This window comes from Zeugodacus cucurbitae, chromosome 2, assembly GCF_028554725.1.
Source record: "Zeugodacus cucurbitae isolate PBARC_wt_2022May chromosome 2, idZeuCucr1.2, whole genome shotgun sequence".
NCBI lineage: Eukaryota > Metazoa > Arthropoda > Insecta > Diptera > Tephritidae > Zeugodacus > Zeugodacus cucurbitae.
In genome coordinates, this window is record NC_071667.1 from 10,484,187 (window position 1) to 10,497,615 (window position 13,429).

Here is a 13,429-nt window from a genome sequence, read left to right on the forward strand (position 1 = left end):
GTACAAATGTATTTTTAATGCACAGCATACAATGCTTGCACATCAGCAAATGCACACACATATACTCTCAAACACGCGTACTATAATGAGATATATACGACTCATGCCCGTGGCAAATTGACATTTTGACTAATTTAACCATGAGTAAGTGCGCCATATTGTACTTGTACAACAACTGCATACCCGCACCAACATTCTTCGACCACCTCGTCGCCATTAATACGTACAACTAGTCAGTGGTACGACCTTGTTACTGCTGCTGTTACCGGTGTGAGGGTGAATAAATGCGGCAGGAAACTGTATTGTTTGATTGGCCCACATTCGTTAGCCAACAACATTAACCGACTCGACGACGTTGTTGTGCTCGACCAAGTATGTTACCGTTATTGTATTTTATCTATGTATATGAGTAAATGCTCGCATACGTGTTTGCACAGTTGCACACACACACCCACACATACATATGTACACAGTTAAAGTTAAAAGTGAAATTATGGCTTGCCTCAGCAGCAGAAAACAATGGCTGCCAACGCTTAGTTATTCTCCGTATTCTCTATTCTCCGCAACGCCCATTAAAAACCAGTACAGCTGTTTATTCACAGCACCACCAATACATGCATGGATAACTTGATTTCTCCACCAGCGACGCTCCTTTATATGTGTCACACACACACATCGGCGCAATACTTGATTTCTTTGAAAATTGAAATACTTTTACCGGGAATTATCTGACAATTAATTGAATTTCAGAGTGGTCTCAATAATTTATGGCAATGAAGAAACTGTCACTCAAACAGATGTGCATATACATACATGGATGCAGTGGATATGCGAGTATATAGCATGCATACATATACGTATATATGCAATTACCCCGTTATCTATGTAATTAGTTGGACGTTGTACAGTTAGCAGAGGTGTACAAGGACTTCCAAATAATTTTTGTATAATGATGAAATAGTTTTGCGAGAATTCTCGTAAATATGTAACCTCTCTCGATTGAAACTGTATCTTGCAATAATGGGCACTCTTTGGACTGATTAGTAATAATTGGTACTGGGTATTCAATACACTTTGTGATTTCGCTTTTCAATTGAAAATGCATTCGTAGTTATTACCTGACATTCTATAATCTAGCTTGGCTTAGTTAGAAACTACAAACTGTGCTAATTAGGAGCTATAATTCGCCAGTTGAATTTACAGCGAGCTTGTTCGCAGTTACATATTTCGAAATCATTCCTACACTAACACTAGTCATAACACCATTTACATACTGTGGCATATTTATACGTATGAGAATTTGGTTTCTCATTAATTGCATTTTATACTCACATTGATAATGCAACACTTCATTCCATTAATTACAACACGAGCTATGTGTAAACGACCTTTAAATGTGAAAAAGCTCAAGATGGATGCGTAGCAAACATAAAATATGTATCAGTACATAGTATATACATACATAAGTAGATAATGCAGTTATTATCATAACTGTGGGCTACTTTTACCGAAAAATCTTGGTCCGAAATCAACTATTTCGTACTCAAGAGACCCATTAAGCTCTGTGCATTATGTTAATTACAAGTTGTGTATATTAATAAGTTAGTGCTATTATTTTAATGACATTTACTTTGTTCTATAAATACTTATGTGGTTAATTTCATAGTTTACGTAATAAACTCGGTCAGAAAATTACGAAAACTCTACTGGACAAAAGCAATTACTTTGCCATTTAAGGATATTCCATATACCAGTATTTAAATATTTAAATATTATTTCCTAACAAAATTATCACATAGTTTACCAATTTCAAGTCTAATATTAGTCACAATTGCAGCTAATTGAGTTGGAAATGAAACATTACAACGCGTTATGGTGTTTAATAAACTCTGAGTTTAATTTGACATTTTATATTTAAATATTAATTAACAATTTAACGAGTTAATTGTATGTAAAACTGTTTCAAACTTGTGATTTTACTTAATCTTTAAAGAACCAACAAAATGATGTTTAAGACGAGTTTATGGAAATAAATTTATTTAGTATGTATCCTAGTATCGTTTGAAATGAAAATATTAATGTTTTCAATAAACTCGGACATTAATTTTAATTATAAATTATTGTACTCAAATAGTTTTTAATTGCAAAACAAACGAACAAAATGATTTGAAAATGCGGCGCTGAAATATTGATATTAGTTTTGGTGATTCTTGCGCAAACGTGTTAATAGAGTTCTCTCTCTCTTTCCCTTTATTTAATATAGGTCAGCTAATTGATCAATTTACCGACCGCTTCTCGATTTAAACGCTTATTAAGATCGATTTACCATACAAAAAAAATCTACCCTTATATTTAATTGAATTAAAATTTGATATTTTAAAAATTAAGTGAAATTTTTGAATGCCAAAGTATAGTTTTATACGGAAGTGAACATGTTGGTGTGGGGGTTCATATCATCCAAAAGCGTCGGAAATTTCGGTTTTTGTTGATGAGATTATGAACCAGCACACTTTTCTGCAAATTTTGAGAGATAGTTTGGAAGAATCCGCCATCCAAATTGGTATTTATAATACATTTAACTCATATCACGATAATGACCCAAAATATAAAGCCAATATCGTAAGGTCTTGGTTGCTTGAAAATTGTTCCAAAGTTATAGAAACGCCGACTCAATATCCTGACATAAATCCAATCAAAAAATTATGGAGTGGATTGGACAGGCATTGCGTCAAAACCCAGTTTCATCTCTCGCCGCACTAAAAACACGGCTCCAGGAAGAATGGTATAAATAGGCAATAATTACATTTTGAAAATTATATCGAATATATCAAATCGCTTGAGCGAAGTTATAAAAATCCAAGGCAATAACACAAAGTACTTAAAACTGAAAAAAATTTGGTTTTTAAAACGCTTTTCCATTAATTTACAAAAAAACCGAATATTAAAGTTGCATGAATTTTTGACTGCTTTGTTATTTTTAATTATTTTGTGGTATTATTCCAACAAAAAATTTTTTGATATATACATATATACTTAGCTAAGATATAAAACTACACTTTGGCATTCCAAAATCTTACTTCATTATGGATTTTAACCAATTTATCCGAATTTAAAGTGCTTGAAATAAAAAAACCGAATATTAAAGTTACTCACTACGTTGTACGTTCTTTGTTTGCGATTGGCTGAATTTTTTGTTAAAAAAAGCTACGGTAGATGTCGCAGCCAAAAATATTAATCCGCTGATAAAACTTACCAACAAAAATGTATAACAGCTGATCGGTTATCTAGTAGACGGTAAAATTTTAATTGATCAATCAATTTGGCTGTGAAAAACGCTCGTATTAGACTAATTTGGAACAGTATTAAAGGAAAGCTCGTATAGACTACTATTAAAGTGTTTCATAACTTCTTTCTTTTGCAACAAGTAATGTATGCTTTTAAATGTAGAGTAATTAGAATTACAAACCCACTATACCTACGAAGTTCACAGTACCAGTATAATATACCGCTTAAAAGCATTACATGTTAACTTCTTACTAAAAATACATTTTCCAATTACTTTCCGACAATTAATTAATGTCTAACGGCTAATTTACGTTGAACCAAAATTACTGTTAAGAGAACCAAGCAAACTAAGTCGAATGACACTTAAATTTCCCTTACTTACATAAATGCAGGGTTATTAATTCATGAAATAGCCTGAAAAAACAATTGCAAATGTCAGTTAGTGTCCTAATTCAATTTCGAAATGGCATTTAACTGGTGGATTTTTAAATTCACTAAGATTACAGTGGCGAAATGTGCTTGGAAACGTTGCAGTTGATTTGGAAATTCGCTTATTAGCGATAACCAGGATGAGTGGAAGCGGCTGAGTGGCCTGATAGTCTGAAGCATAAATCTTTTAATCGGGTTAATTGTTTAAATAACGGCAGCGCAATTGACATGGTGGCAGAAGGGAAGTGGTGTAGGCAAGCGATAACAATAGTCAGTCACTTCAGCAGCATAGTTGACTGTCAAGCTAATAAATGAAAACTAATGGCATTGGAATGCACAACGAGTAGAGAACAAAACTAAAAAAATAACATGAATGACAATAAATAAATAAATTCAAATCAAATATTATTTGGAAAGTCAAGCCATCTTAATTTATTTAGTTCAACGTAGTTCCATTGAATTGTATGCACTTGAAAGTTTTGGCAGTAAACCTACAATGATTGCCTCTTTAGAGCAATAGTGGCATATCGAATGTGGTAATTGCGTTGTTGGCATAATGGAAAAGTCGTTTATTTCCCCATAACGATCAACAAAATAGGGAAATTATTTTTCTTACTTTCATAATTTGTCGCATGTGCGTGCGCCCCTCATCTCTTGTACTCTCCCGCTCAAAATATAGTTTATGATATTTGTTTTTTTTTCGGCTAACTAAATTGTTTGAGAACTTTTTTACGTACGCCCAGCTATAAAGAATGATGAAGGCTGTCGAGGCCGCACCACACCTTGGGAGGTATTAAATGAAAGTCGTATTTGTTATTACCAAAACGGCGTCATGACAACAACTAGCCAATAACACTGCCAAAACACAATATAATGGTTTTGCTACTTGGCCAATTGCTAGGATACGCTGCGGGCAACACCCAAAACAATAGTCGCGCCGTGAACGTAAAGGAAGGCGCGTGTGTTATGAGAATTAAACTGGCAACGTTTTCCAGTCTAGTGGATATAGTATACAGTTTTTACACTTCCAGGCCAATCATTAAATGTGAAAACTATTAAAAAAACGAACGAACGAACGAACAATGGCACAAAAATGAAAATGTCGAAATTTGCATAAAACATTTTTGTGCGACATTCAGCCAGCAGCTGGTATGAAATTCGTTTTATTTAATTTAGTCTTGCGTGTTTTCGCACAAAATCATAAAGTGTAAAAACTCCCTATAGTCAGGCCCACATATGGCCGCTGTGTAAACTGGAAGTATGTCGCTGAGTCAGAAATTATATAAAATTACAAAATTCACAAGGTGTGTTTGCAAAAAGTTCACTAAGAAAATGCGCAAGGATAATGAAAACTCAACAAAATGAGATATTGTCTTTGAAACTTTGTCTCTTAACAAAATCACACAAAATTGATTAAACTATTTGTACATAAGTGTTGTTGATGATACACGTCACCAAAGTGTTTAACAATAGCGCAAATCAAGTGTTTCTTCTCTCATCTAAATACTCACGTGCCTGCTTTTGTGTATAAACATGTAAGTATCCGCAGTAAAATACATATTTGAGTTTGTTTAATCGATTTTGAAAGTTGTGCCATCCAAAGACAAGTGTTACGTGTCATCAAAAGCATGAAAAACAACATACAGTGGTGTAAATAAGTATGTGCATGACAGTATTTTGAACGAGAATTTTCATGAATTTAATTGTTCCTAAAATTTCATCCTAGTGTCAAGGTACTGTGTATGTGTAATGACGCCCCTAGATCTTTAGGAGGCCCATTGCGAAACCCTGAAAAGTGGTTCACCCTAAAAAGCATATATTGTTAAGGCAAAATCTTTGATACATATACTTTTGTTTAACTAAACTATATTCAACCAGCCCTAAAGGTCGCAATATTTTTCGATTTCCATGGGTTCTTCATACAACGTAAAGTCTCTCCAATCTGCCTAACTTCCATGTGGCCCTCTTTACTTTATTATGTATCATATTTCTTATATCAAAATAATTTAAAGTTTCTTGGTGTAAAAAACCATGTTCCATAAGAAATTCGTATTGATTTTTTTATTAACTTCATGATTATGAATTATGAATTTTCTATCGTGAACCAATGAGTATTGATTAGTTCATCCTAAACAACACTCCATAAATAATAACCATCTAAACAATTTTTTATTTTGAGATTGAACTAACACCTCACATCATTTCAATTCGTCGCTGAGCAAAATATAATTAAAGTTTTCTCACCTCTCTCGAGTAAAAGCCATCAGTCGTCTGGAGTCGATTTCAAACTTGTACGGATGCTAGGAAATGTCAAAAGCATCGATTATATTATTGTCTGCTAAGTGGAGAAACATTAATTATCGACAACTATTTTTAGAAAGCTATATTATCTCAGCATTTCAAGAAGGAATTTGTTTTTACGTTCTCTAATAGACGTTTCAAAATCACTCGTGGAAAGAAGACGTGTTTCAAGTAAAACATCTAAAAATAGAGGAAAAAATTACTTTGAGGACAGATTTTAGTGGATATTAGCATATCTGCCTGAATCATAAAATATGCCGACTCATTTTGAATATTATACATAGATATAAACTATTACACAAAGATGTCATACTGATCCATAGCTGATATATTTTTAAAAACCTTTTCCAAGCATTAAACAATTTAAATTTGGTATTAATTAAAAAAATATATACTTTTCTAGTTTTCTATATTTTTAATAATAAATTAATTACATGAAAATAAGTAAATTAAATTAATTAACTAAAAATGAATTTAATAAATAAATAAATATTGAACGATAATTACGCAACATTTTTTGTTGTTGGCAGTTGAGTTTAGGAATTCACAAATCACATTCAAATAAGGACTTGAATAATTCCCCAGAACTGCATGTTATATATACAATTAACAACGCACACGTGGATGCACATCTTTTATCAGATGATCTTCGCCCACTTTGAAAACACCAATCATGCCACGCACCGCCTGACTATCCAGCGCGCTATGGTACATCCAATATCCTGGATTGCTGCTGTAAAAACGTATGATGGCATAACCTAGCGGTGGCACCTGCACAGTGTCCTTCTGTATAGGATACTCATCGGTTGAGCGTTGCAGCAGACCGCGTCTATCGAGATCTCTTATCTGCAAGCAAATCATTTACAAAAACTAAGAAGAACTTTATATTGCAAGTCTCACCTGTTTCTCGTCCACTACGCCGCCCAAAACATTCTGGCCGACCAAGCGCACCGTGTATCCATGCAAATGCACCGGTGTCGGTTCATTATTATTATTGACCAAAACGATTTCTATCGCGCGATAAGCTGGCAAACGCACAACATTCGTACAAATGCAATTCTTCGTTTCACAATTTTGACCCTTCGCCGCGAGCATTGAGCGATTGCAGTACACACCTTTCTCATTGAAGAGACCGTTGGTTTGGAGAAGTGAAATTTGTGACGTCTTAAAGGTGATGTCATCAATTTGATATGCGACTTCCGTAGCGCCAGCCGTTAAACGCGAGCCAAATAGCGAATAGTATGTGAGGAATTCAGTGTCTCGGTTCCATGGTACTTGCTCCAGCGAGCTCAAACCAACTGTTGCAACATTCGTGTCTTTTAAATCGGTGCGCGCGCATTCGCTTTTCTCGAATGAAACAGTTTTCTTCAGATGATGCTCGTAATCGCCTACGGTGCGATACTCGTCATTACCGTTCTCGCAAAACGAAGTCTTCACCATTGGCAGTTGTGGGAGTGTGCGACCCAACACACTTTGATACGTCAATATCGCGCCCTGATAGAGGTTTTCTTTGGCGCAATCCTCGTAGCCACGCACTCTAATCCAGTAGCTGCGAGCCTGTTGATTTGCCTGTAGCACGAAGTCGAAACGTTCACCGGCGGTCATAAAAAAGCTATCCGCCAGCACTGGCACAATATCATTGCCGTCCGTGCTAATCATAAGCATACGATGGTTCTCCACTGAGAACTCAACCGGGCAGTTGAAGACGCTATTGTAGATGACACGGAAACGGTGGCGTTTACCATTCGCAACCTGTAGGCGTTCGTAGCGATGTCGTGGATCGCGATCGGACTGACTCGAAGCATGATTTCTACCCTTACCATTGATGAGCAAATTTCGCACGCGACTCATATCATTACCATACACATAGTCCTGTATGAGCAGTGTGTGCTCCGGCAAATCGAAATCGTATAAGTAGGATTGTGGATCGCTTTGTACGGGCTGGCGTATGATGAAACCACCGCCAACACCCAAGTTGCGTTGCAAACCCACGTGGCTGTGGTACCACACAGTGCCCGCACGTTCTGCATTAAATTGATAGCGATAACCCTCGGCCGGTTGTATTGGATATTGTGTAACAAATGGTGCACCATCCATTTCGGGCGTGCGAAACATCGGCATGCCATGCCAGTGCATGCTGATCGCTTCGGTGTGGTAGTTGATGACATCCACCACAACAGTGTCATCCACACACACCTCGATTGGTGGTGCGGGCAGCATTTGATTGATGGCTATAATGGGTGTGTACACACCATCACCGTAAATGCATTGCTGCTTGGGACAGGCCGCTTCGTTATTTAAGCAACGCTCACATTCAGCGCTCGCTGTCTGGTAATGATGCACCACCAAGCGGTAATAGCATGTGAGCGGTTGATTGTTTTGACAGCGACGTTCGCAGGAATGACGGCCCTTGCTATCTGTTACGCTAAAATTGGCTGATGCGAGGTTGTACTTATTGTTGTTGTTGGCATTCTCGAGATTGCGGGATATTTGCTCGAAATTAACGGCAAGTGTTAGCTCATCATCTGCAACGTCAGCTTGTGTTGCAAAGTTCCCTCCTCCGCCAGTGTGCTCTATGGCTTTCTGCTGCGCTGCTTCTTCTAATCCTTGCGCCACTGTTACCAGTAGCAAGACTGTAACTGTAAGCGTGGCTAAGCGTTGCCGTAAACGTTTGGTCTGCATTGTACCGTTGTCGTTTGCGTACTGTTTTAAAAACAATTTGCTACATCAAAAGAAAGCATTGAATTTATTAATTTCACTTTCGCTTTTATTTTTATTCGCATTTCTTCCACCGTCTTATAAAAGTTATAAACAAAAGACTTTGTAACCGCGCGTTGGAGCTCCAATTGGTATGCAGAAGGCAAGTGCTATTTACCGCAAGCGTTGTGTGGAATCCATGAATAGCTAGTATGATGTCGGCATATTAATCGAATGCTACCAGCAATTGTTTGGGTGGCCACTTTTGATAAAGAAGGTAGTTACATTAAATAGTATAAAATGAAAGAGGAAGAGACAGCTCTGGTTCAACTGTAAAACTAGATTGAATCAGTAATATCAATTTATCGTATGATATGAAGAAGGATATGATGAAGATTTTTACTTTTTGAGGTCGTTTCCAGATCTTTCTGGACTCCAACACTTATTGCTAATGACAAATAACGTTGCTAATTTTAAAGATTACTAATAAATCTCTTACAAAAATGACTAATCGCCTGTTAATTACATCCGTATAAAATTTCATTTTCACTCCGAATTCAAAATTCTCAACGGGTCGATCATAATGTTTAAAAAACGTTTCTGTACCTGAACTATAGAGATGGAATCAGCGGTCATAGTAATTAGAGTGATCGACTGCTGTGGATTATTAAAAATTATAATTTGGGGGCTGCCAAGAAGAATTTTTGGTTGAAATATATTTTTGGGGTAGGGTTGTTATTAATTTAAGAAGACGTTCAAGAAATATAGAACTATGTATATTCATATTAATAGAAATTGATTATCGCTACCACCCTGTTATTGGCAACTCAAAACTTGCACATATTGCGCCTAAAAGTATGCACATATTTTTGTTGCTTGCGTGTCGATCAGCAACCGATCGCCGTTCATAGTACTATTATAAACTTGTATAATTTTTTTACAAATCGCACTGAGTTTCACAAAATTCTTCGATCATAACCCATATGTATAACGATAAACTATATTTCATATATGTATGCATGCTACATTTCTCGCTACATAAATGCATAAAATTTAAATTTTGCATAAAACTTCTAAACTCATACCATTTTCAGATACTTAATGCTTTGGAAGTATGTTTGTATTCAAATTCAGACATTGCAATTTATTGTCGTATCCGAAAAATCATTGTGCCATAAAAATTGCTTAATGTACCTTTAGATCACATACTTTTGAAAATTGCATAGTTCTACCATATTCGATGGTGCTCGACTATTCTACACCCACAAATATGCACTTCCGTTTAAAAATATTTTTGTTGTATATGTATGTATATATACAAGTCTGCATATGTACCCAAGCATTAGTTACATACGCTGGAGATATTGCTCAAAAGCACGTTCATCTTGGCTAACTCCTTTCTTATGCAATCCGAAGAATTTTACAAGAAGTGGAATTGCATGCCGTATATGTATGTGTGTGTTTTAGAGTATGTATACGTACATATACTTATCTATAAGAATAGATATGTCTATTTCATGCTTGGTATTTATGGAATTATGCATAATATTTATGCTTTGTCATTTTTGATAAAGTAATAACAGTACAATCATCGGATATATGCTTTTCATTTGTTCTTTTTACTGTAACGTATTGGTTGATAAGAAGAGATATTTGCGTATATAGGTCTTTATTTGTTGAAACTATCTCCACCATGTTCTGATTGTTTTGTTTAAAAATCTTCATGTTATTTATTTTTATACATTTTTGAAGAGAATTCCACAATAATAAAATTTGAATTGCTAAATATTTTTTTTAAATTTTATTCGATAAAAAAACCAGATTCTTTAACCACGTTTAATTTTATTATTTTTCTGTATTTTACTTTTTATTTTGTTTACTTATTTTTCTAGAGCAAGATCTACTAGATCTACCGGGATGCAAAACCGCAAAAGTTATGTGTAAGGCGGTAGATCAGAAATACAAGAAGTTCATATTGACGCTCGATAGAAGGAAATATAGGAACATGGTTGGCTACTCTCTGTCACTGGTTACAATCTAGTGGCAGCGCACGCCTACAAGATGTCAGGAGCAAAATACCAGAGAAGCAAAGGAAAATCTCTTGTGTGCGTGTCTTGCAGTGTCAATACAACGGCTTCAGCACTTTGGGGCTTCACAGTACGATAATCTGGAAGAGATGTCGTTAGTGAAACCACATCACTTTTTTTGAATTTCGCTACGTGTCAACACACCATTTGGTATCGCAAAGGGCCAAAATCGGTATAAGTATGACTCATTGACCTACCACATTAACGTAGCCTAACACTATAGTTAATCGTTACGAGTAATTCTCATAGAAGTGTATTCTTCGACTTTGAAAATAGCTTTTGTATGGAAAAAAGGAACTTGATGATAACTTCTGAATCATTCTCAAGTTAAATCACTACAACAATAATTATTTTTCATAAATTCGGTGTAAAATGAGGAGCCGTAAAACCTGTATTCGATCTCAACTTCCGACAATTCCTAATCTTCGAACTATTAACAGTTTTGAACTCGCCCTCTATGGCATCACTCTGCCAGTATCTGGTTACATGTTATTCGTGTGCCACTTATTCTTTGGCATATATATTTATACGTATCAGCTAAGTTTTACAGGGCGATTTGCCTGGATTCTGATTGGAACTACGTACATGAACGCAGTGCAGCAGTAGAGGAACCCTTTTAAATGCCAGTTCGGCAGGATGCAGCACGACTATGGCAACAGAAAGTCACTTACAGATTATCACATGCTACTATTTTACTGATTCAATCGGCAACTCATGGTTATCGAGCTGCAGCATGCATTCTCTTACACACACTTCCATAGGCATTTCCTTAGATATATATATGTGCATCGATACTTTTAGCAATCTGCTTTAGTTTTGCGTCTATTGGTATTCGCTTGGGGCTATTAGTGAAATCGTTCTTCTATTCACTCACCTTGCAATGCCTTCTGGCCATCGCTTTCATTTCAGCTTCCACAAGCGTTCGTGTGCACCGTTATATGTTAGGGTATTTGATATGTTTTGCATGTGTGTGTTGACTTTGTTTGCTATGTTCGTGCCACATTGCCACACCAATTTGCAGCAAGTGCTGGCGCTTATAATCACGCTGTGATACAACAGCAACAACATATATTTACACTGTACTATAAAAGTCATACATACACACAACTAACGGTATATGCCGATCCTTGCACCCAAGCATGTCTGTGTTAGTCCGTTTTCCTGTTCTAGCTTTTCCTGCTTGCTGCAGTTCCGTGTTCCCGACTAACGTGCTCCGTTGCTTGCACTCCTGTGTTTGCATGTTATAAAATTGGGTCAAAGTTCAAATGCGATAAAAATCGACAGCACAAGTTGTTGAAAATAAAGTGAACGTATGCCGTTAAAAAGCGCGCACTCGAAATGGAAAGCCGAATGGCGCTGCGAAACGATTGAGATCTTCTTCTTACATATATGTATATATACAATATGTTGTACATGCATATGTATATATACATAATAGGAGTGTGTGAGTGTGTGTGCGCCATTAAAGCTCTGCGAAAGTTTAATTTCAGCATTTTCCTTTACAACTATAGTCTTATGGTTTCGTCGGTGTACGTGACTGCGGTCTGGAACTTTTCTTCTTGTAAATAAATATGTGTCAGTTACTTGGCACGTGTTGCCCACTGTAAGGATTTTAAAAATATCATAAAAGAACTGCTTCACTATTTATTTAAAGATAGTTCATCGACCTGACAACTTTAAAATATTGTTTAGATCTTTGTTAGACAAATGAAAATAAATTGTTTAATATTGAACACAGTACTATAAATTTTAATAATGCTAGAAACCTTTCGTAACATTTCGAAATTATTCTGAGAATTGAAACACACTCGGTAAGTGTCTTACAAGGTTTGTAGATAGCTGCACTCCAAGAATATCTTACATTCTCTGCTCCTTTTTCTTTATATTATAGAGTAAGTCCTCAGGTCCCGCTCTCTATTAATGAATTCGCTAAAGCGTTAACTTATACTCAGAAGACATGTAACCTAAACCTGTTATCCTCTTATATGAGACCTCTTCTTGCGCTGTTCCCAGCTTTTATGATATCCGCTTGAAAATCGTGAAAGCTACTCCCACTCGTTCCTTTGCACTTATGTTAATTTTTACAATCCGATATTTCCATGTCAAAATATCTACGTTAAAATCTTCTTAAGATATTATTTTAGCATTTCGTCGAATAAACAGACTATATGATTCTTATTACCCATTTCGAGGAACTTGAAAATTCATTATTCTCATATTTACAGAAGTACTATATCTTACAATAATCAACTTTAAGTTTGAGTTCTTTCATTATTTTAATTTATACTCCGACTGGCTAATGAGTTTATCAGAAATTTGTTATCTTATGAATACGCTAAGAGGTTGGCCGAGAGAAGAAACGCATCAAAAATCATAGTAATGTGTGCGGTAGCCTCTATTAAGCCCAAAATTCTTGGAGCTACTTTGGTATGCCCGTATTGATTAAAGAAAATTTTAGTTTCACGGCAATAATAAAGATTTGTATGAAGACATGCGCTTTTTGTGCAACAATCGCTTCGCTCTTTTTATCCGCTCTCACTCTCTCTCTTGATAATTGCATTTAGTGCATTCCAGACTGAGGCCTACATTTTTACAACTAATCTCATGAAGCGATTCAATTTATTTGTGTG

At 35.8% G+C, this 13,429-nt stretch overlaps 1 protein-coding gene across 1 annotated transcript; it reads right to left on the reverse strand.

Annotated features, from left to right (window-relative positions):
• Nucleotides 1–6,472: 6,472 nt before the first annotated feature.
• Nucleotides 6,473–8,740, reverse strand: LOC105212336 (uncharacterized). The gene is made up of 2 exons (XM_011184236.2): nt 6,916–8,740; nt 6,473–6,861 (listed from the first exon to the last, which is right to left on the reverse strand). Exons 1-2 carry the CDS (start codon nt 8,695–8,697, stop codon nt 6,622–6,624), a joined length of 2,022 nt encoding a protein of 673 aa, XP_011182538.1. The 5' UTR covers nt 8,698–8,740; the 3' UTR covers nt 6,473–6,621.
• Between the last annotated feature and the right edge of the window lie 4,689 nt (nt 8,741–13,429).

Coding starts and splice junctions, on each gene's coding strand:
- LOC105212336 (XM_011184236.2), bottom strand. CDS start 8,697: ATGCAGACCAAACGTTTACGGCAACGCTTAGCCACGCTTACAGTTACA. Junction 6,862..6,915: donor GCGTAGTGGACGAGAAACAG/GTGAGACTTGCA, acceptor ATTTGCTTGCAG/ATAAGAGATCTCGATAGACG.